This window comes from Hemiscyllium ocellatum, chromosome 47, assembly GCF_020745735.1.
Source record: "Hemiscyllium ocellatum isolate sHemOce1 chromosome 47, sHemOce1.pat.X.cur, whole genome shotgun sequence".
In the NCBI taxonomy this organism is placed as follows: Eukaryota; Metazoa; Chordata; class Chondrichthyes; order Orectolobiformes; family Hemiscylliidae; genus Hemiscyllium; species Hemiscyllium ocellatum.
In genome coordinates, this window is record NC_083447.1 from 13,150,496 (window position 1) to 13,175,675 (window position 25,180).

At 43.2% G+C, this 25,180-nt stretch overlaps 1 protein-coding gene across 1 annotated transcript; it reads right to left on the reverse strand.

The window, feature by feature from the left end:
- Window positions 1–22,101: 22,101 nt before the first annotated feature.
- Window positions 22,102–22,422, reverse strand: LOC132836633 (thioredoxin-like). The gene has a single exon (XM_060856024.1). It carries the CDS (start codon window positions 22,420–22,422, stop codon window positions 22,102–22,104), a length of 321 nt encoding a protein of 106 aa, XP_060712007.1.
- Window positions 22,423–25,180: the final 2,758 nt, after the last annotated feature.

The following is a 25,180-nucleotide window of genomic DNA, read 5'->3' on the forward strand; positions in this document are numbered from 1 at the left end:
CTGACTCAGCAGGAACAGACCCAGACCAGGAAAGCTCCAAGTTGAAACTTTGACATCCTTTTGCGCATTTTGCTTTCACTCAGGAAGCCCACACTGCTGAGCTGGAATGGGGAAAATAACCTAAATTTCAAGATCACTTACAAAACAATGGTTCAGCTACACCCATGGAAACTTTCTGTTGTAGGTAGTTTCCTGCACCATTTGCTCATGGCTGCAGATGCAGGCGCTTCCCATTGGAGGTCAGGACTGGCAATCTGGAACAAGAGTTGTGGCTGAAGGTTACATGCTCACATCATGTCAGGCTCACACTGTTTGAAGGCAAATAAACTCCCTGAACTTCACATCAGGACAGAGTTTGTTGTCTGTGATGTATAATGCTCCACATCCTGTTTAGCCTCAAAATAAGGAGGAGCAGATTGAGGACTGAGATGAGGAGAAACTTCACCCAAAGGGTTGTGAATCTGTGGAATTCCCTGCCCAGTGAAGCAGTTGAGGCTACCTCGCTGAATGCTGGTTTTTATTAACAGCGAAGGGATTAAGGGTTATGGCAAGTGGACGGGTAAGTGGTGCGGAGTCCATGAAACAATAGCCATGATCTTATTGAATGGTGGAGCAGGCTCGACAGGCCCAGATGGCCTACTCCTGGTCCTAGTCCTTATATTCTGAAGTTCCTCCTCTCAGCTCTGGAAGGTGAGCCAACTTTCTGAGTGAAGGCAAAATTCAACTTGGGAGTTTTCCTGGTCTGGATCTGCTTCCACTTAGCTAGCCCCTCTGAATCAAGGAAAACTTGTTTCCGCTTCAGTTTGATGGCTGGTAAATCCGATACAGGGTCTGCAGACTCGGGGACAGTTGGTGGTCGATAGGTTGCTTGGAGATTTTAATGCTCTCTCCAACACTTCAACCTTGCTTCAGAACATTCCAAACAAATCTATTGAGATTTTCAGTGCTTTTCTGTGCTATTTTGGTTGGTCACAGGCCAGAGCCTCCTGTGAGTTGGGTGGAGGAAGTTTGACCTCTTCAAGTCTCCTTCCATAACAAGAGTTTGCTTTGGCAATCTGCTACGAGGCACGTGGGGCAACACAACCCCCACAGTGGAGCTGGATTTGACTAATTAGCACCTTGGTAATACATATGAATTAGAAGCAGACGAAAGGCCACACAGAGCTTATTCCACCATTCAGAAATATAGGAAATAGGGGCTGGAGTCGGCCATTTGGTCCTTTAAGCCTGCTCCACCCATTCAATATGATCGTGGTTAATACTCCATCTCAACACTGTCGTCCTGTGCTCTCCCCATACCAGGAATGCAAGACAATTTTGACAAAATGTGTCTCCTGTATCCAACAATTAAGAAGCTATCTTAAAATTATTTATAAAAAGTTGAACGCCTATTTTAGTTATGCGTGGCCCCCAAATCCTAAATCTTACAGTTCCTTGTCAGCCAAGAATCTCTCTCAGATACACTGGGCAAGTAGTGACATCACATGCGTTACATTCCTTTGCTTCAATAAACACCCATGAATTAAAATGATTGCAAAATAAAATCAAAAGTCTTCACTGGGGTCTTCAAAGCTATCAGCTAATTAAGAACATTGTCATCAGTCAAAGCAATATAATGGTTTTATTGGAAACATCAGTAGAAAAAGAGCCTCCTTTTTGAAGCTTATAATGTGTGGCTCTATTGATGGAGCACATTGCCACACAGAGTACGGGTATTCAAGAAGAAATCCCATCTTCAATTGTTCAAAGCTTCAAGAGATGGGGAATAGATAGTCTTCCTTGCATTGACCATACCTTCGGAATAAATGATAAAAGCATAGATTTTTTTTCATCCTATCTTTCTCCTCTGACAGGAATCTCAAACTGTTCAGCTCTTTCACCACCATCACCCCAACTTTTTAATTTATTTGCATTTTCCTCATGAAGTTCCTGCCTATCCATGCAAGCACTGTTCCAATTCAACTACCGACATTAGATTGATGTTTTCAAAAATTGGTGACTTCTTGTCGATCTATTCTTGTTGAGTTTGTCTGACTGATGTTTGGCAAATTATGCCACTTAACCTGAGCCCTTTGATCAGGCATTTCACATCACCTTAAAGACCTCCAAAGTCAGCACCAACATAATACACCTCACATTTCTGTGTTTGCTGTGTACAAATTTGGCTGCTGTGTTCCCCACCTTGAGACAATGGAATCAGAAGTTATTGGAGGGTAGTAGGAATGAGGCCACAATCAGATTAGCCTCAACCTTATTGAATAACAGAGCAAGTTTGAGGGTCCAAATGTAAAGTTATAATTCAGAACATTATGTCTGAATAATGCAGTTATGGACTTTGCTTCCCTCACAAGCCTGTGTCTGAGTTTGTGATGCAGCGAGGTAGATGACTGCAGTTCCTACAGGATGGTGGTGCATGTATTTCTGGAATTGGCAAAGTCCCCTGAGCTTTTTTATGCTCAATTATTGGGTTATTCTACTAAGGAAATCAGGGGATAGTGCCGTAAAGTGGAGTTAAAGTAGATCAGCTACATCTTACTGAAGGAAAGAGCAAGTTCAAACGGCTTACTCATAGATTCAGACAACATGGTTTCAGTCCAAGTATAGTCCATGCTGAACATAATCCCAAACTAAACTAGTCCCACCTGCCTGCTCTTGGCCACCGGCCATACACTTAATTATGCTTCTTTTAAACATTCTAATTGTGCCCACATCCAGCAATCACTCAGGACGCTCATTCCACACACAATCCACCCTCTGTGTAAAGAATTTGCCCCTCATGACATTTTTAAATCTCTCCTCTCACCTTAAAAATATACCCCCGAGTATTTTTGTGTTCTAACAAGAAGCCCTTAAAAGAGAACGTGGCAGCAAATCTTGCTTAGAAATCTTACTTCCTTGGTAGGTAAGCTAAGAACTGGCTAAAAGGTTAACAGCCAGTGAAACTGTTATCTGTAATAAAAGTCAGATACAAGCTAAAACAAAAATTAGCTTGAGTACATTTACATGGGGGCAACAATATACATTATTATGTGCAATGGAATGTCGACTGAGCAATTGAAATTTTTAAAAAAACTTACTAGTAAAGTTCTCATGAGATACAATCAGGTGATGAAGGTGACAAGATTTTTTTTAAGATTAGATTACTTACAGTGTGGAAACAGGCCCTTCGGCCCAACAAGTCCACACCGACCCGCCGAAGCGCAACCCACCCATACCCCTACATTTACCCCTTACCTAACACTACAGACAATTTAGAATGGACAATTCACCTGACCTGCATATCTTTGTGACTGTGGGAGGAAACCGGAGCACCCGGAGGAAACCCACGCAGACACGGGGAGAATGTGCAAACTCCACACAGTCTGTCGCCTGAGTTGGGAATTGAACCCGGGTCTCAGGCACTGTGAGGCAGCAGTGCTAACCACTGTGCCACCGTGCCGCCCACAATCTGCCGATTGTGACCAGACCTAAGAGCCATTATTGCTTGAAAGCATTGTCATACAGAATTTCTACTCCATATGTATACAGAAAGCATCAATGTCAAAGTGTCATATAAAAGAGTGACACAAACTATGAGGTGGGTCAGAAATCACACACACACATACACACACACAATCAAATGCTTATATAAATGATCGTTATGGGGGCTTTTGTTGAAATCATGTGTTTCAATGAGAATGCCAAGCAATCAATCAATACAGACAGCCAAAATTCTGAAAATACTGTTCAGGTTTGGTGAGACGTTCTGATTCAAAGTTTTCAATGAAAGCAGCTTGATTTAAACAGAGATTTTTCCCACCACTTATTCTTGCTGCTGAACCAGCTGAAAAATTAATCTTTATTTTGATTCTGACTATAAGAATCTATGTCATAAACCAAACAGCAGTGCAACTCAAGAGATCCTGCCACTGAATCTGTTCAGGCATGTAGAGACCTAGTTAGGCAACAGTAGTATGTGATGAGAACAAATTGACTTAGTTATCTCCAGTTGGTGAACAGCACAGTAAGTATTTACTTTCTGGAATTGAATAAAAACTCGTGCACTGTGGATGTGCTGTCATCTCTCAATTCCATGCTCTGTCATTCAACAGTAATTTTCTCACTGAGAGGTATATCAGCTGACCATAAATTCACAAATGCAGTGCATGTTTGTTTATCATTGTGATCTAACAGACTATACATGGCAACGAAGGACAGAGAGTATCTGATGTTGGCTGTTCCATCCAAATAGGCAACATCTCCACGGGGATACATGAAAAATCAAAAGCCATGTGAAAAATTCTGAGATGGTTTTGCATTGGATGCTGAATGGTTTGAGAATTAGCGGGCAACGTTTCAGGAATGATAGTTCAGCCAATTTGGACTAAGGTCTGGATGAATTTCGTCACACAGAGAATTGTGATCCTCTGGGATCTACTTCCTCCAAGAACTGTGGCTACTCAAATGTAATTCCAAAGGTCAAGATCAATAGATTTTGGAACAAATTTAGTGAATCAAAGGTTATTGGGAAAAGGCAAGGAAGTGAGGTTGCGGTAGAAGATCAACCTTATCATTTTAACAAATTACAGAGCAGGCTCTAGGGGTTGTATGGCCTTGTCCAGTTTCCATTTCTTCGGCATACAAGCACATCCAACGTCTTTGAAATGAAAATCGTCTGCTCTTGAAAAAAACAAGAGATTTGGACTTTCTTGCACGGCAGGTTGCAAAAATAGTCTGGAGAGAAACATAAGTATAGTCAAGAAATGGAGCAAATATTTTATTGGATTTTCCAATAGGTTGGTGCTAATAATACCCTGCACATTCTCAAGAGCAGGATATTGTTATTGCGTATTATCTCCAAGAATTGTAGGTCCCTCCCATTTAAACCCACAGCACCAATGTTTTTAAAACGGGAAGTTTGCATTTAGAATGTTGGGATAGTGGCATCCAAGATGGCGGCATTCTAACAGGTCTGCCTTGCTGGGTTCTGCACCATAACTCAGGCAAAGTGGTGTTTTTAGCCTCCCCAACTAAGCTATTTTGAAGAAAATCGATAGTTTAATATTGCTGCATACCTTTTTTTTTAAGCAAGGGAAGATGACTAGAGGCAAAGGACAGAACAAATTGCAACCCCCTTGCAGCATCGGACATGCCCATGGCTGCAGCTGCGGCCTCCCCCAAAATCCCAATAGACTCACCTACTCAACAAGGCCTGGCTGCAGAGTTCATGAGACTCCGAGAGAAGATCGAGGCATCGATTGAAGAGAATCACGCCAGGCTTCAGCCGATCTTGGCCATGCTGCAGAAGCATGAGCAGGAGCTGCAGAGTCTAGGGAAGCGAGTGGAGGAGGTCGAGCAGCTGACCATGACGTCAGAGACTGTGGTCAAGTCCTTGGCCAGACGTATCCAAGCCATGGAGAAGCAGGTACGGACCTTAGTAGAACAGGTCAATGACCTTGAGAATTGGGGTCGAAGAAAAAATATCCAGGTGGTCGGGCAGTCGGGACGAGAGGAAGGCAAGCAGCCAGCCAGCTTTCTCAAAGAATGGCTGTTGCAATTTCTGGGCTGGGAGGCCAAGGCAGGGCGGGTGCGGATTGAGAGATCTCACCGGCTGGTGGTGTGCAGGCTCGGTTAGGACTATCACCCCCTGCCTGGTTCGGACCAGTGCCCCCGCCTGGTCCTAATGCAATTCCAGTCCTATAGGGACAAACAAAAGATAATGGAAGCCTCCAGATCACTGGGAAAGGATCCACAGGCCCTGCAGGACTTTTCTACACCTATTATCTGCAAGATAATCCTTTGATGAGATGAAGAGACTGAGGGATCAGGATATTCAATATTCCATCAGGTACCTGGCTGTGCTCCGTTTTAATCATGAAGGGTCTGTGCATGTATTTGACTCCTCAGAAAAAGCAAAGAACATTTTGGACATTTTGAAATAGACCGGATGGTCCAAAGAACATGGACAATAATGGTTCTCTATTTCCCTTTATTTGTTTCTTTACCTCGCGCACATCTCATTTTTCTTTATTATTTTATTGCAGAAGGTGTTATTGGTTTTCTTTTATTGAGGTCAGTGTAGGGTTGGGGATGGGTGAAGTGCCCACTTTTAACTTCTTTGTCCATAATACCTATTATTGTTGTTTATCCTTTGCCTGAGTTTGGAGCGCGGCTCAAGCGAGGAAGAGTTATGGAGGTGTACGTGGGTAGTGTAAGCACCCCATCAAGTGTTTATTGTATGTTGTAATTGGTTTAGCTTGTTGGTTTTTAGTTTTTGCAAGCTTTGTTAATATAGTTTTAGTGTGTATATTGTTTAGATTCTGAGTCTTCATTTATTTACACGCGGCACATTGTGAGTTGGGTTCTTCCTCCCAGGGGTTTAAGAATTGTTATAGAGGGATATGGCTAAATGTCTCCTCAAATGGTGCACCTGGAATATTAAGGGGAGTCACTTGCCAGTCAAGTCTCAGGAAGGAGACAGTTGATATTGCCCTGTTGCAAGAAATTCATCTTGATGATAAGAAGCACCTAAAGTTAGAGCAGGGTAGGTTTGATCAGGTGTTTTCCTAAGAACAGGGGAATGGCTATACTTGTCCAGAAGAGTCTCCCATTTAAGTTATTAGATCCAGTTAAAGATGATTTTGGATACTGTTGGGGGGGACCACTTACTAGGGGTAAGCAATGGGGCACAGGTCTCTGGTGCAGAGTCTGTCCCTGTTGTTCAGAGGGCAGGGGGGAGTGGAGGAGAGCTTTAGTCAATGGGGACGCCATAGTTAGGGGGACAGATAGAAGGTTTTACAGGAATGAGAGAGACTCAGATTGGTGTGTTGCCTCCCAGGTGCCAGGATTTGTGATATCTTTGATCCTGTTTTCATGTTCCTTGAGAGGGAGGGGAAGCAGCCCCAAGTTGTGGCCCACATCGGCACCAACAACATAGATAGCAAGGAAGGTGGGGATCTAAGGCAGAAATTTAGGGAGCTAGGGTGGAGCTTAGAGTTAGAACAAACAGAATTGTTATCTCTGTCTTACTGCCCATGCCTCGTGCTAGTGAAGCGAGGAACAAGGAGAGAGCAAAGCTGAACATGTGGCTGCAGGGATGGTGCAGGAGGGAGGGATAATTGGAGCTCTTTCTGGGGAAGGTGTGAACTCTACAAACAGGATGGTCTTCTCCTAAACCAGAGGGGTACTTGGGGGAAGGGGGGAAGTTTGCTAATGCTCTTCGGGGATGTTTAAATTAATGCAGCAGGGGGATGGGAACTTGAATTGTAGTTCCAGTGTACAGGAGGTTGAGGGTAGTGAGGTCAAGGACAGATTTACAAGAACACGAGGAGGCACCAGCAATTAGGATGTTGGTTTGAAATGTGTGTAGTTCAATGCCAGGAGCAACTGGAATAATGTGAGTGAACTTGCAGCATGGGTTAGTACCTGAGATTTCGATGTTGTGGCCATTTCAGAGACATGGCTAAAGGAAGGACAGGAATGGCGGTTGCAGAGTCTGGGATTTAGATGTTTCAGTAAGAATAGAGAAGATGGTAAAAAAGGCAGGGATGTGACATTGTTAAGCAAGGGTAGTATTACAGCAACTGAGATAATGTTTGAGGATTCATCCACTGAGGTAGTTTGGGCTGAGGTTAGAAACAGGAAAGGAGAGGTCACCCTGTTGGAAGTTTTCTTTAGGCCTCCAAACTGTTCCAGGGATGGAGAGGAAAGGATAGCAAAGATGATTCTTGACAGTAGTGAGAGTAACAGGGTAGTTGTTATGGGTAACTTTAACTTCCCCAATATTGACTGGGAATATTATAGTTCAAGTAGTTTAGATGAGTCAGTTTTTGTTCAATGTGTGCTGGAAGTTTTTCTGACATAGTATGGAGACAGGCCATCAAGGGCGGCACGGTGGCACAGTGGTTAGCACTGCTGCCTCACAGCGCCTGTAGACCCGGGTTCAATTCCCGACTCAGGCGACTGACTGTGTGGAGTTTGCACGTTCTCCCCGTGTCTGCGTGGGTTTCCTCCGGGTACTCCGGTTTCCTCCCACAGTCCAAAGATGTGCGGGTCAGGTAAATTGGCCAAGCTAAATTGCCCGTAGTGTTAGGTAAGGGATAAATGTAGGGGTATGGGTGGGTTGCGCTTTGGCGGGTCGGTGTGGACTTGTTGGGCCGAAGGGCCTGTTTCCACACTGTAAGTCTAATCTAAAAAGGCCAACAAGGGCAATGCCATATTGGATTTGTACTGGGGAATGAACCCAGCCAGATGTTAGATTTGGAGGTTGGTGAGCACTTTGGCGATAGTGTTCATAATTCAGTTATGTTGGATAATGATAGATATATACTGCAGGGAAAGGGGTTTAACTGTGGGAAAGGCAATCATAATGCAATTAGGCAAGATTTAGGATTCATAGGTTGGGGAATGAACTGCAGGGGATGGACACTCTTGAAATGTGGAGATTATTCAAGGAACAGCTACTGTGAGTCCTTGATAACTATATACCTATCAGGTGGGGAGGTAGTTGTCAAGAGAGGTAGCCATGGTTTACTAAAGAAGTTGAAGCTCTTGTCAAGAGGATTAGGTGTGAAGGCTTGAGAGTTATAAGCCAGAAAAGATCTAAAGAGAGGGCTAAGAAGAACCAGGAAGGGACATGAGAGCTTGTTGGCGGATAGGATCAAGGGAAACCCTAAGGCCTTCTATAACTATATCAGGAAAAGAATGACTAGAATAAGATTAGGGCCAATCAAAGATAATAGTGGAAAATTGTGTTTGGAATCTGAGGACATTGGGGAAGCACTTAATGAATATTTATCACGAATATTCACATTGGAAAAGGGCAATGTTAATGTGAATAAGGAGATACAGGCTACACGATTAGATGGGATTGTGCTTGACAAAGAGGAGTTTTAAGCAATTGTGGAAAATCTGAAAATAGATAAGACCCCAGGGCCGGATAGGATTTATCTTGGGATTCTCTGTGAAGCTAGGGAGGAGATTGTAGAGCCTTTGTCATCGTCGATGGGAGTAGTGCCAGAAGACCGGAGGATAGCAAATGTTGTTCCCTTGTTTAAGAAGGGAGTTGAGACAACCCTGGTAATTATGGACCAGTGAGCCTTACTTTGGTTGTGGGTAAGGTGTTGGAAAAGGTTATAAGAGAAAGGATTTACAATCATCTGGAAATGAATAATTTGATAAGAGATAGTCAACACGATTTTGTGAAGGGTAGATCGTGCCTCACTAACCTTATTGAGTTCTTCAGGAAGGTGATAAACAGGTGGATGAAGGTAAGGTGGTTGATGTAGTGTATATGGACTTCAGTAAGGCGTTTGATAAGGTTCTGTACAGTAGGCTATTGCACAAAATAAGGATTTTTGGGATTGAAGGTGTTTTAGCAGTTTGGATGAGAAATTGGCTAGCTGAAAGAAGACAGAGGGTGATGGTTGATGGGAAATATTCATCCTGGAGCTCAGTTACCAGTGGTGTGCTGCAAGCATCTGATTTTACTGCTCCTCGGATGCTGCCTGAACTGCTATGCTCTTCCAGCACCACTAACCCAGAATCTGGTTTCCAGCATCTGCAGTCATTGTTTTTACTTGTTTTGGGACCGCAACTGTTTGTCATTTTTATAAATGATCTGGTGGTGGGCATAGAAGGATGGGTTAGTAAATTTGCAGATGACACTAAGGTAGGGAGAGTTGTGGATACTACTGAAGGATGTTGTGGGTTACAGGGGACATAGATAAGTTGGAGAGCTAAGCTGAGAAGTGGCAAATGGAGTTTAATGTGAGGTAGTTCACTTTGGAAAAAATAACAGGAATGCAGAGTACTGGGCTAATGGTAAAATTATTGGCAGTGTAGATGAACAGAGGGATCTTGGTGTCCAGGTGCATAAATCTCTGAAAGTTGCCACCCAGGCTGATAGGGTTGTGGAAAAAGGCATATGGTGTGTTGACGTTTATTGGTAGAGGGATTGAGTTTCAAAGCCACGAGATCATACTTAAGCTGTACAAGACACTGATGCGGCCGCACCTGAAGTATTGCTTGCAGTTCTGGTCACCGCATTATAGGAACGATGTGAAAAGGGTTCAGGGGAGATTTACTAGGATGTTGCCTAGTATGGAAGGTCTTACGAGAAAAGGCTGACGGAACTGAGGCTGTTTTCGTTGGTGAGAAGAAGGTTGCGAGGTGACTTAATCGAAACATAAGATAATCAGAGGGTTAGAAAGGTGGACAGTGAGATCCTTATTCCTTGGATGGTGAAGGCTAACACAAGGGAACATGGCTTTAGATTGAGGGGTGATAGATTTAGGACAGATATCGGGGGAGTTCCTTTACTCAGAATAGCAGGGGCATAGAATGGCCTGGCTGCAAGTAGTAGACACACCGACGTTAAGGGCATTTAAATGGGCATTGGACATACATATGGATAATAATGGAACAGTGTAGGTTAGATGGACATCAGATTAATTTTGCAGGTCAGCACAACATTGTGGCTGAAAGGCCTGTACTGTGCTGTAGCGTTCCATATTCTATGAATATGGGCAGTTTGTAATTCTTAAAGTTTTAATGGTGAAGAGTATGGCGTCTTAAATCTATTGTCCCCAACACACCCCTCAGATTCCTGACTGATGCACTTTGGAGGTTGATTGCCTTTGGAACGCGACACACTGTCATAGAGGGAGATTTTAATTGCCTCATGGACCCCACAGTGGATAGAATGGCCAAAGGTTCCCCAAATACCTCTCTGCAATCCAAGCAATTAATTGACTTAGGCTTGGATTTGGGGCTGGTGGATGTTTGGAGATGTCTCCACACCACAGGTAGGGACTTCACCTTTTTCTCTAATCCACACAAGTGTCACACCAGGATTGACCTTTATCTAGAACCCTCGGTTTTACTAGATTTGGTGATGTCCTGTAAAATTGGAAACATAGCCATTTCTGATCATGTGGCAGTGTATTTGGAGGCTGAGATTAAGGACAATGGAACAGGTTCCTGGCATTAGCGAATTGATCTTTTCATTCTCAAGGGCACTAAGTTTGTTGAGTTCGAGTGAGTTTAAAGCGTTCTTGGCTGTCAATTTGGGTATGGCTAGTAATCTGTCTATACTCTAGGACACTGCTAAGGCCGATGCTAGGGGGATAGTTATCTCTTATCTCTTATTCAGCTAGCTGGAAGTGAAAAAAGGGACAGCAGCAACATTTGCTTGAGGTATGGTTGAAGACAACTGAGACAGCACATATTGCTAGGCCATCGGTGACTAAATTGCAGCGAGTCACAGCTCTCCAGGTTTCTTTGAACTTCATGCTCATTCAGACAGCGAAGAAAGAACTCTCTTTCACGAAACAAAGGCTGTTTGACCATGGGATAGGCCTGGCAAATACCTGGCATATCTGACCAGGAAAAAGAGCGCCCTCTAATCCATTACACCAATTAGAGATGGCACTGGGATTCTTACTGGTGACTCTAAAAAGATCAATGCAGCATAACAGAGTTTTACTCTGAGCTATATTGGTGAGAATGCTGCAAGGATAGGGAGGCTAAAATGGAGACTTTTTTAAAGAACTTGAATCTTCCAGGTTTGACCTCTGAACAGGCATCTCCTCTTAACGCCCCCTTGACAGTGAAAGAGATACAGGAGGCAGTAAGACAGCTCCAAAGAGGGAAGGGAAGGCACCCGGCCCTGATGGTCTCTCGACTGAGTTCTACAAAGAATTTCTAAATATCCTGTCAGGGCCAATGCTGGACATGTACAAATATTCATACAGTCATGACTGCCTCCTGCCATCCCTGAGAGAGGCTAACTTCTCTCTCCTTCTCAAGAAAGGGAAGACACCAAAGGACTGGACTTCGTCTGGGCTTATTTCGCTGTTAAATTCGGACTTTTAAAATTTTATCCAAGACACTTGCGTTGCAATTGGAGAAGGTGTTGCTCCAAATTGTTACAGAGGACCAGACTGGTTTTATAAAGAGCTGTATTAGAAGATTACTAAATATAGTCCAAGTGATTCAGCAACGATCGGTTCAAGGTTTGGTGATGTCTTTAGACGCAGAGAAAGAATTCAATTGGGTGGAGTAGTCATATCTTTTTATAGTCTGGAAATGTTTGGTCTAGGTGAGGTCTTTGTCAGATGGATGGAGGTCCTGCGTAGGGACCCTCTTGCTGCAGTTCTCACCATTGGTGCAAGATCCAGTAAGTCAGTAGTGGTAGGGGCAGTCGGCAAGATTGTCCCCTTTCACTACTACTGTTTATGTTGGTGACTGAGCTGCTGACAGAGGCTATCCGTGAGGATTCTAATACAGCTGCCCCGTAAAAGGGATCTAGGGCACAAAAGATTACGTTATATGCAGATGATGTTCTCCTCTTCTTACCAAACCCGGTGGTTTCTGTACCCCATTTAAAACAATGTATTAATTTATTTGGCTCTTTTTCAGGACTAAAGATCAAATTTGAAAATCAGAGGCTATGCCCGTGGGTTGATCTTAAGGGAATACCTGATATCGAAGGTGAATTACAATTCCCTTCAAATGGTTGTTGGGGGGGGGGGGGTTCATTACTTAGGTTTTTTTGTTATTCCCACCTTTAATCAATTATTTCAAGTGAACTTTGCTCATTTGCTTGACAAGATTAGACAGGACCTTCAAAGATGCGAGGCCCTTCCACTCTCTTGGTCAGGTCAAATAGCCTTTACCAAAATTAATGTTCTTCCTCTGCTTCGTCTGATGTTTCCCAGGGACGGATTGTGGACACTCACTGCTTGGCTTAGTTCTTTTATTTGGTGTTACAGGTGGCCCCTCATTAAGCTTGCCAAATTGCAGTTACCTCAGGGGTTGGGGGGAGTAGACGTCCCTGAAATTAAGAGATACCAACTAAGCTCCCTTCTGTCTTTCGTGAGCGACTGGGCTTGTGAGGAACCGAGATCAATATGGTTGGATATTGAGGTCTCCCAGGTAAACTTGCTAGTCTGTTGTTTATGAATAAGATGAGGACAGTCATGGAATACTATCAGAATCCAGTCATTATTAATACAGCTAGAGCATGGAAAGCAATGCGACAGAGTGAGGGCAGTTTATCTAAAACCTTCTTTCTTACTCATATAGTTGCTTCGCCGGGATTCTGACCAGGGATGATGGACCCTGGATTCAAACTGTGGGCAACTAGGGGAGTCTCCTGTTTGGGAGACCTGTTTGAGGGGGAGATCATAATGTCCTTCGACCAAATGAGCTCCAAGCATGGATTGCCCAGCAGAGATCTTTTTTGTTATTTTCAGGTTAGGGACTTCATCCAAAAAAAATTTACACTTTTGACCAATCCCTATAGGTCTGACACAGAGAGGAAATTGCTTCATGCCACAATCACTCTCTCAGTTAGCACTCTCTACCATCTACTGGAGGGTGGTGCCTTGAATGACATTGAGCAAATATATGAGGTCTGGGAGCAAGAGTTGGGAGTGGAGATCCCCTCAGAGACATGGGAGGACATTTACGAGAAAGATCGCCATCTGTAACAGACCACACGCCATACAAGGGTCCTTCATCAGGTCCATTTGGCCCCAGATCACCTTGCGAAAAAAGGAGCATTTCCAATGTGCCTCAAGTGCAAACTAAGCACAGGTCCCTCACTCATTGTTTGTGGTCATGTCACAAGCTTAATAGGTACTGGAGTGCTGTGGCTGGAGTAATAAAGAGGGTTGGGGACCGAAGTGAAAGTAGACTCAGTCTCTCTTCTCTTGGGCTTGCCGCATTTATCTTCCTTAAACACAGATAGGAAAAAGCTATTTAACATTCTCACTTACACTTTGATGTGCTGGGTGTATGAGAACCGTCTGGGCCTGTTGGGGTGGCATGAGTTAATTGTGGAACACATCGCATTTGGATTTCCTCACAAACATGACGCAAGATAAAATGGAATTTTTAGTAAGACAAGGCAGCCCTCTTTGAATTACCTGGACGCAGATTTGTCCGGGCATTTGTTTAGCCATTAATGATTAGGTTTCGTGAGCCAAGTGCCCTGGAAAGAAGATTCCTGAATAAATACAGGTGTAATAATTAATGCTCCTGAAGGTTGGGAGCTTCGGTGTGATTGCGCTGAGTGTCATCATAGATTTGTAGTGAGTATAGTTTTGATTTGTTTTGTAGAGTTGGGTAGTAGTTAGTTTGTTGTAATTGTTATAATTTAAATTGTTACATTTTTGTAATTTTACAAAGAAAAAATGTTTCAATAAGAAAATAATGTTGGGATAGGGTTGCCTCTATATTTATTTTTAGATAACCTTCAATGGATAAAAGCAGAAAGAGGGCAATTAAGGACAGAACATAAGCGTTCAATTAGGCTTGTCCGTCTTAGCTTAGAACTGAGGGGGAGGGTTATCACAACAAGCAAGGCTGCTTCTCATGACAAGGAAGTGACCAACTACTAAAACGTTCGGACATTAGAATTTGAAAGCAGTTTTGCTCGGAAAGCTTTGCATTCCTCCCGGATTGTTTTGCTTTTATTACTTAACGGGACAAGTCTACTTCAGTTCATTGATCTTCTCCTCCACCGACTCTCGGCTGTCGTCCAGGACCTCGGCCACCTTCTTGCCCAGTTTGTAGAACTGGAAGGTCGGGATGTGGATGATGTCGCAGGCTTCGGCTGTGTCCTCCGAGTCGTCGACGTTCACTTCGTAGAAATACACGAGGTTGTTGAGCTGGGCGATCTCCCTCATGATGGGCTTCAGGCCCTGGCACGTCTCACACCAGGTGCCCGAGAAGAAGATGACCACCAGGCGCTCGCCGGCGTCTTTGATGTACTTGTCGAACTGGGTCTTGCTGTTGATGGTTTTTAGGGGAATGCCTCCCGCTGCCTTGTCCGGCGTCGACGGGGTGCCTTTCTCCCCAGGTTTCGCCAAGTCCTTGGCAGCCTTGCCTTTGTCCGCCAGTGGCACGTCCGCCTTGGGCGGGACGCTTTTGCGGCGCGACGTGCCCACCTCGGCAGGCGAGTGCGCCCCCTTCGCCTGTTGTGAGGCACCGGCCTTCTCCGAGGCCGGTGGCGCGCTCTTGCCCTGCGCCTTCTTGGGTTTCCCCAGTGTGCTGCCCGCACCCGCCATGTGCTCCGCCCCGCTCTGACACGTGCTCAGAGCAGCTTCCGCTCCAGCCCCTCAGACACGCCCTCCATTGTGACGTTCGCAAACCACACCCAGTGTAAAACAAAACGACTGATGATAGGACAGCCGGGGAGCCGCCCGCCAATCGGAATTGAGTTGAAATTGACCGCCGTTGCTCCTTCGCTGGATTCAAATTTGGCGCTGCCCGGCTGTGACCCAATCACGCATCCAGATAGGGAAACGCAGTTACCTCATCGTGATTGGCCAGTACTGCAGCCAACTAGCCAATCACATTGAACATCAGCCCATCCTTTCACACTGGAGCGGGTGGCGACGGTTTGTTAGTGAGCCAACCGGAGGAACGCTTCGAAACACAGCTTCGAGTTGAGCGGCCCAGGTTCGGAAAGGATGGACACGAACTGATGGAGCCGAGCCGAGGCTGACTGGGACAGCCTCCAGAAGCCGACGTTTTGTGTGGTGTGACCAAGATTTCACGTCGCGCTGCCGAATGCGAAAAGCGCCGGCCGCCGGCCTTGAGCGGACGCAGATTGGCCGGGCCGCGGCGGCGAAAAATGCGGGAAAAACGTGACGGGAGCATGCGCACTGGTTTGAGCGGTGCGTCATTGCCCCGCCTCTTTCGTTCGGGAGCTCTCCCCTTAGGCCGTCTCTATGCGACCAGGGAGAAGCGGAGAGTGCGCTGTTTAAAGTAGTTAAAAAATTACACACAACACCAGGTTATAGTCCAGCAGGTTTACTTGGAAGTACTAGCTTTACGAGCGCTGCTCCTTCATCAGGTAGCTGTGAAAGCAGAACCATAAGATACAGAATATAGACTAATAGATTACAGAGTCATGTAAGTAAAATGATTTTTTTAACAAACCCAGATTGTCGAAAGACCTAACAACAATCTAGGTTTGTTAAATATATCACTTTACTTGCATATCACTAATCCTTCGCTTTCTCACAAACATTCCCTTTCTCAAGTCTGTCAAGTTGAGGTTTTCCCATTGTGTTAAAAGTGCAAATTATTTTTTGGATTGGATATATTATTAGGTTGCTCCGGCTAGTGACTCCATCTGGTCCAGTTACTTTTTTGTGGGTTTAGTCTCAAGAAGGCTTATCTCACGTTTGCAGCAGTGACCCTGGGTATAGGTGCATCCGAGGTTGTTGTGATAGGTAACATTGTTTCACTGACATCCTGTTCAAAACAACTGTTAAATGCGTTGAATTTGTCAGATAGGGATGTACTGTTCTGAAAATGTGTTGCTGGAAAAGCGCAGCAGGAACAGGAGATTCGACGTTTCGGGTATAAGCCCTTCTTCAGGGATATACTGTTGCCCATGATTCTGTTTGACTTTGCTTTGTAACCCGTAATGTTGTGTTGCCACAACACAAGTGTCCACAAGGTTGGTCTGGGTCTCGAGCTTAGCTTGGTATTGCCTCTTGGCATCTTTGATGGCCTTTACCAAGGTCACACCAGGAGATCCTGTAGAAGTCAGAGTTGCCCGACTTGTAAGTCTCAGACCAGGACTTCATTCAGGAGTGGATCTCTCAGTTTCCATTTGGGGAACATTTGGATTAACTTCTTCAGCACGCAATCTTCTACACACTTACTAATGAAGTCTATGATGGTAGTTTAGGTTGTCGGCTGAGTTATTAAATATGGACCAGTCCACTGACTCTAAGCAGTCCCGTAGAAACCCTTCTCTTGCCTCAGACCAACACTGCACTATTTTCTGTACTGGGTCCTCATGCTTCAATTTCTGCTTGTAAGCTGGGACAAGGAGGAGCACACCATTGTGATCTGATTTTCCAAAATATGGACCCTAACCCAGTGATGGTTGTATAGCAATGGTCAAGAATGTTTGCATTTTCAGTGGGATAGGTTGATAGTACCATGGTGGCACATTATTGAGGTTGGACTGGTTGAAATGACGATCTACAATGAATAAGGCCTTGGGTATTCTGTCTCAAGACTGTTGTAGTGTTGTACACTTCGTCAAGTGCAATCACCACTTCCACATGGGGATGTAGACACGGTCAGGATAGCAACGGTGAGTACACACTGCAGGTCGTAGGGATGGCACTTTACTGTAAGATATTCTAGGTCTGGAGGCAGTAACTCGCCAAGGTCATCACATCTAAGCACCCACAGGTGTGTCGATTAGGAGGCAGACTCAATCACCCCTTGCCATTCCTGAGCACACCTAGCAGTCCATTCAGTGAACTGAGAAATCCTCAGGTTGTAAGGCACAAATTGCTAAAAGGATAAAATTGCTAAAGAATTAAGAGAAGGTAGAGAATTGATATAAAAATGTTATAGTTATTTAAAAATAACTAGTGAAACAGATACATCAGACAATCAGATACATCACAAAGCTTCTAAATTCTCTGGCAAGTTTGTAAAATATATTTTCACATCAAAGTACAGTGTCTGTATTAGTGAAAAAAAACACTACTCCTTCTACACTTGGTAGGAAGCAGGCACTGAAAGATGGGTTCAACACAATCACCTTCCACAACCCTAAGCAATTGCTGGAGAAGTCGTGGTGGATTAAGTCTTGAAAGCAGCTAAACTGCCCCAACCTTTAGGCACGGTGCAATGCACAACATAAAACACTGGATGAAAGGTTGACCAGAACTACAGCAGTACCAGGTCTTGCATTACTGATCTGACAGCATTCAAGCTAAGAAAAAGGACACTCATGAAACTCCAGTCTCCTGTGAGGATTAAATATCACAAAGGTACAGCTGGATAGACCAATGATGACACCAAATTTGGAGGTGGATAGTTGACAATAAGGACGACCGCAACATCTCACAGCAAGGCATGTGGAATGGGCAAATATTTGTCAAATGAACTTTAACATAGATATGAGGTCAGACATTCTGGTAGATAGAATATTGGAAGCAAATTTGGGTGGAATAGAGAAACAAAGGGATCTCGGGGTACAAAAGACTTGGAGATCCAGATATACCATTCTTTAAAATGTAATAAACAGGTATGAAAATGATCAAGAAGGCTAATCAAATGTTTGTCTTTATATTTACAGGGATAGAGTATATAACAGTAGAAGTCATGAAACAGCTACAAACTAAGCAGATTTTATTTGTCTAGGGATAGAATGAAGTCCAGGTCTGAGACTTACAAATCAGGCAACCCTGACTTCTACAGGATCTCCTGGTATGACCTTTGTTACGCTGATTCTGTATCAAACCTTAGTTAGATCATACTTGAGTATTGCATGCAGTTCTGGTCACTATATTATGGAAAGGATATAGAGGCATTGGAGTAGATCCAGAGATTTACAAGGATAATACCAAGAATATGTGGGTATACACCAAAAATGTTTCCTGTTCTGGGGAACTGCAGAACAGGCCTGCATCAATGTAAATGTTCATCAACAAATCCATTGTGGAATTCAGAAGGAACACTAAGAGTGGTGAAAATGTGGAATTTACTACCACTGAAGTGGCTCAATAATATATATGCATTTAGGGGAAACTAGCCAAGAATCTGAGGGAGAAGGGGTTAGAAGATAACAGTGACAGATTTAGTTGGTGGAAGGTGGAAGAAAGCTCAACTAGAACATAAATGCTCCAAATAGCTGGTTTCTGTGCTATGTATACTCATGTGACCCTGCATTGATATGTGGCAGTAGGAAAGTAAGCAAACCATCAGAAACATGATTAGGCCTACCTTCCTCTTGCACCCTGAACAGGACATCATTTATCTGTATTGTAACAGCCTTTAACACCTAATAATTTAATATACTTTCCAAAGGAACCAAAAGGGCAGTGACAATAGCTAAAGCCTTTAGTTAACGCCTTAAATGTAGTGAGCATCCCGAAACACTTCACAGGGAACCTGACAAACAAAATTCGACACTGAGCCACAAATTTTGCCAGAAGCTTTGTCTAGAGGAGCTCCTTAAAGGATGGAAATGAGTTAACAGAGACAGAAAATTTTAATGAGTGACTTCCAGAAGACATGTTTGCGGGTAAGACATGGCTGGCAAAGTTGCAGCAGTGATGCTCAAGAGGCTAGGATGAGAGGAGTGCACAGATGTTGGAGGGTTATGGGTTTGTGAAGGTTGTTGATGGTGACAGTGCAGGAGAATTCTTTAATAGCCGGTGCCGATCAGTAAGCAAATGATTTTTGTTTTGTGCAGAGAGATGTTGTGATCTGGAATCACTGCCTAAACAGAGGTTGGAAGTAGGTTCTCATAATTTCCAGTTTAATTAGACATAAGGGTAAAGGTAAACAAAATGATTTTATTTTGACAAATGAGCAGGTGAGGGACTATTTGGCTAACATTTTCAAAATACACGAGAGAAATGATCAGTTATTGACCAAATGAGTTAAGCCTTTGATCATTGTTGATCTGGGGGTTCAAATCCACTTTCCCACTCACTCCCCACATCTCTGGATTCCCCAAGAGACCAAAACTTTCTCTTTATCAATCTTGAAAGTATTCAACATTGAAGCAGCAAAAACTCTCATATAAAGAATTGCAAAGATTCACAACCTTTTGAATCAAGTAATCATTCATCCTCTTGGTCCTAAATGCACAGTCCCTTTATCTTGAGGCTGAGGCCCATTTTCTAGATTCCCTCACCAGTAAAAAAAACACATCACAATGTCTACTCTGTCAAACCCCTACAAAGTCTTGTTTATTTCAGTCACATTGTATCTAATTCCTTTAAACTCCATTGACTCAAGGCAAAATTTACTCCACTTCTCATCATATGACCAACCCCCTGATGCCAGGGACCAAGTTGGTGAACCTTTGCTATTGTTATGAAGGTGTGGCGGTCTACTGTACCTTTAAGAGAGAGTGGAAGCTAGCACAGACTTAGAGTGGCACAGAGTGTGCTGAAAGATTTAAAAATGTAACATTTGGTTGACACAAATAGCTGGGATTGCATTGCCATGGAACAAAAACAAATTCAAATTCGGCCAATCAGTTTAAATTATGCCCCAGATATCAAAATCCAATCAAATTTGAATTGTAATGTTTCGATGACATCAAACCAATGAAATGATCCAATGTTTTGGGGTATAAAACCAGACATTTTGAACAGTTAGAGGAGAATTGCCAGGAACAGCCAAGCAAGCACCAAGACTGCCAGTAGAATGGCTCTCTGAAAGGTACCTGTCCATAAGAAATTTGTGCAGCAGAAGACCAAAGCTGACCTAAAGAAATCTACAGAGAAAGTTCAACATCTGGAGACAATAACTGGGTTTGAAATTGATTTTGCTGTAAATTTAAGAGGGACTTTATCAGACCAGTATTGTAGAGTGGGAGGGAAAAGATAGGTTTAAGAGAAAGGAGTTGTAAATAGTTGTGGTTTTAATGTTCTCTGTTGGACCTAAAGAATAAGATTGTTAGTTGTTACTTTAAATGGCGAAATCTGAGATAGTTCTTTGCCTCTCAAAATTTAACAGATTACAGCATGAGGTGAGCTTCTCTGTGTGTCGGGTTTAAATTAGCAGAGGGTTTACCCCGTGTTGTAACTTCGATTCTTGGCACTAAGTAGATTTTATCGGAAGTTTGTTGAAAACTTCAGCAGTGTAGTGGCACCGTTAATCAATTTGCTGAAGAAGAACACAAAGTTTCAGTGGACAGAACAATGCCAGGAGGGATTCGACCATTTAAAAGCAGTTTCGGCTACACCAAACTTTTCGAAACCCTTCAAAGTTGCCATCAATGCTCATGACATAGGAGTTGGAGCTGTACTGCTACAGGAAGATGATGGATTGAACTGCCAGTTGGTTACTTTTTGAAGAAACTCAACATCCACCAAAGGAAATACGCCATGATCAAAAAATAACTATTGAGTTTGATACTGGCCTTACAACATTGCAATGTGTATGTCACAAACAATATGTTGGAGACAGTTGTGTACATGGATCACAATCCTCTTTCATTCTTGGAATGCTTTAAAGACAAGAATATGAGACTGTTTCATTGGAGTCTGATTTTACAGACTTTTAATTTACAAATCGCGCATGTTGCGAGTTGTAAGAATCTATTCAATGTTATATAGATGTGGGAAGAAGTTAATACGAACTTAGATCAAAGTCATGTAGGTCATGATAATGTGGTTAAGGAATAGAGAAAAAGAAATACCATATTTTCATTATGTTGGTTCATTTTTTCTTAAAGGTGGAGATGTTATGAAGTTGTACTGTACCTTTAAGAGAGAATGGAAGCTGGCACGGACTTAGAGAGGCGCAGAGTGTGCTGAAAGCTTTAAAAATGGAACATTTGGTTGACACAAATAGCTGGAGGTGGTTGCCATAGAACAAAAACAAATTCAAATTCGGCCAATCAGTTTAAATTATGTCCCTGACACCAAAATCCAATCAAATTTGAATTGTAATGTTTTGATGACATCAAACCAATGAAATGATCTAATGTTTTGGGGCATAAACTGGACATTTTGAACAGTTACAGGAGAACAGCCAAGCAAGCACCAAGACTGCCAGTAGAATAGCTCTCTGAAAGTCATCTGTCTATAAGAAATTTGTGCAGCAGAAGACCGAAGCCGACCTCGACAAATCAACAGAGAAAGTTCAACATCTGGAGATGATAACTGGGTTTGAAATTGATTTTGCTGTAAATTTAAGAGGGACTTTATCAGACCAGTATTGTAGAGTGGGAGGTAAAAGATAGGTTTAAGAGAAAGGAGTTGTAAATAGTTGTGGTTTTAATGTTGTCTGTTGGACTTAAAGAATAAGATTGTTAGTTGTTACTTTAAATAGTGAAATCTGGGATAGTTCTTTGTATCTCAAAATTTAACAGATTACAGCATGAGGTGAGCTTCTCTATGTGTAGGGTTTAAATTAGCAGAGGGGTTTACCCTGTGTCATAACGCTATAAGTCCTTCAAAACAGTATTGCTTCTTTAAAGATGGATATAAAGAATGCACAGAGTATTCCAGCCCAGCTTCGATCGGTCGTATGACGTGGATGTTAATATTCGATAAATGCAACCATTCAGAGGACAGGTGTATTTAATTTTTTTTCTCTTGTAACACGTGAGAATTACTTCAGTCGCATTATCAAGTGGTCTAACTTGTCTCTCCTGGTCCCTGAGAACTCTGCAACCCTCTCCTGACAGTTGTAGAACTGGAAGGTGGGCATGCAACTGATGCCGGCAGCTCGGGCCAGGTCTTCTGACTCATCCACGTCCACCTCCGCGAAGATGACATCCCGGTACTGCTCAGACCTCATGCGGAAGAAGGGCTTGATGTTGGAGCAATTGTTACACCATCGAGCCGCGAAGAACACGACAATCAGGCTCTCCTCCTCCTCCCGCAGCAGTGTCTGGAACTGCTTCCGTGTCCGGATGCGCCTCACGACCATCTCGCCGCCTCTTGTCCACGCTGATGGGTGTTCAGTGCAGCACCCCCGCCACAGGTCTCCCTTTCAGCCCAGCCTCGATAGTGACGCATATCGACGTCATTGCAAGTCACGCCCACGTCTTGCAGTCAATCGCTCCCTCTGATCAACTGGAAGAACCCAAGTGTTGACTTTCCCGCCCAGCTGATCGCTCGGTTGGGATGGGTGTGAGCCCCGGCGAGAACACGATGCTAACAGGACTGGCAACACAGGTAGTAACAGGCCCTCTTCTGGTTGGTTCTATGTTGCCAATGGGCAGCCCAATTGGAATACACAGCAGCGTTTGTAATTGTCAATGTCGCCTTTGATTGATCCATTCTTTTTATGACATCATGTGAGGAATCCCATTGGCCAGACAAGTGCCAAAGTTTTGTCCTGCAGTCACTTGGCAATCTTCGTGCAGGATCATAATCTAGATTAACCGGAGAATTGGGAACCAAGTGTTCTCCAGAGGAATCTAAAGTTAGAATCAAGAGCACTATTAGCAACCTTTACAAAAAAAGTCTGATTTATAAGAGTTTACGTGTGTAATGATATACGTGTGTGGGTTCGTAGGCTACCATGATGCCAAGGGGTCTGAGTCGTCTGGCAGTCTACTGGCAGGAGGGTGCAGTGAGAGAGGGACTTGACCTGGGGTGTGCAGTGAGAGAGGGGATTCCTGAAGAAGGGCTCATGCCCGAAACGTCGACTCTCCTGCTCCTTGGATGCTGCCTGACCTGCTGTGCTTTTCCAGCAACACATTTTCAGCTCTGATCTCCAGCATCTGCAGTCCTCACTTTCTCCTAGAACATTTTAACCTACTGCGAATCCTCTTGCAAGGATGCCTTCCTTGAAGAAGCTCTCTTCCTCCCTCTACAAGGATTTCAGTGGATTCCTGAAGAAGGACTCATGCCCGAAACGTCGATTGTCCTGCTCCTTGGATGCTGCTTGACCCTTTGCGCTTTTCGAGCAACACATTTTCAGCTCTGATCTCCAGCATCTGCAGTCCTCACTTTCTCCTAGTCTACTGGCAGACCTTCTTTACAAAAGTGACTTTACAGTAAATCAAGAGCTTCATTGGTTGCTTTGGGACATCCTGAGAACTTGAAAGGCAACAAATAAATGGAAGCGATTCACTCTGGATGGGACAAGCAGTAGAAATATTCTCTGCAAGTACTCGGAAGGACGTCAGCCCCAATAAAGATGCTTTCAGTGTAAACCCTTGGCCAGAACTGCAAAAAATTAAAACTGATGCTTTGTAGAGAAGGTTCTTCACAAAAGAAAGATGGAGACTGGGAGAATAAGAGCTCATCATCTCAATAAATCAAAACACTAATTTCAAGGTCAGTTTAAGGTGAAAGGCACAAAAGAGATGCAAGGAGGAAATCGGGAAATGTAAAACTGCATAAGTTGGAAACATTCTGAAGTGTTCTGAAGAAGACTTGTATCAGACTTGAAATGTTAAGAAAACAAAATTTAAAGAGTTTTGGAAACAGCACATTAGCAACATTGGAATGTTCGGATTTAAAATAGCTTTGAAGGAGTTTTGAGAAGATTTGTAGCACAGGTTGAAGTTCTGGATGTAGGTTTGCTCACTGAGCTGGAAGGTTCGTTTTCAAACATTTCGTCACCATATGAGGAAATATCTTCAGTGAGTCTCTAAATGAAGCACTGGTGGTGTAGCCCGCTTTGTATTTATATGTTTGAGTTTCCTATTGTTGGTGATGTCATTTCCTGTGCAAGAACTTGCAAGAACTGTAACAAACACTACATTGAACAAACAGGCAGAAAACTAGCCACCAGAATACATGAACATCAACTAGTCACAAAACAACATGACCCACTCTCACTATATCCTTACATACAGATGAGGAAGGACACCACTTCGACTGGGACAAGCTAAACGGAGGCATACACAAGAATTGTTAGATGCATGGCATTCCAACTGGAAATCTATTAATAAACTTGGATCCCATTTACCATGTCCTGAGAAAAAGAACAGGAAATGACATCACCACAGGAAATGACATCACCACAGAAACTCAAAAATTTAATACAAAGCAGGCTATGCCACCAATGCTTCATTCAAAGGCTCACTGAAGATGCTACCTCGTATGGTGATGAAACATCTGAAAATGAACATTCCAGCTCAATGAGCAAACCTACACCCAGCTTTGAAGGAATAAGAATAAATAAGTACATTAAGAAGAAATAGAAGAAATAATACTTTGAAAAATATTCAGGGTTGTGGGGGGCTAAACAGAGCACAGGTTTGGAAATTGAGAAAATAATCCTTGAGACAGAAGGCTTGCAAAATTAAATATCAAGTTTAATCAACTCAATACATGATTGTAATAAAAAGCAAAATACTGCAGAGGTTAGAAATTGGAAGGAGTCAGACTGGACTTAAAATGTTAACATTGTTTTTTCTCTCTCTATAGATGCTGCTAGATCTGCTGAGTTTCTCCAGCATCTTCTGAATTTATTTCATAATTACAGCATCCATGGTTTTTTTTATTATGCTGGATACGTATCAGCATTTGAATAAGAGAATACAGCTCAACTATCAGTCACAAAAGAAGTTAATTTGCTCCACAGCCCCCTCCTCTTTTTCCAGATGTGAACAAATGCGCTGTGCTCCCCTGGCCCTTTCTGACTCTGAATAAATGAATTAAGTTTGTGGTTCAATCCAGTGGAATGCAGACTGCAGAAAGTTAAAATACTATTCTTGAGGGCTATTTTA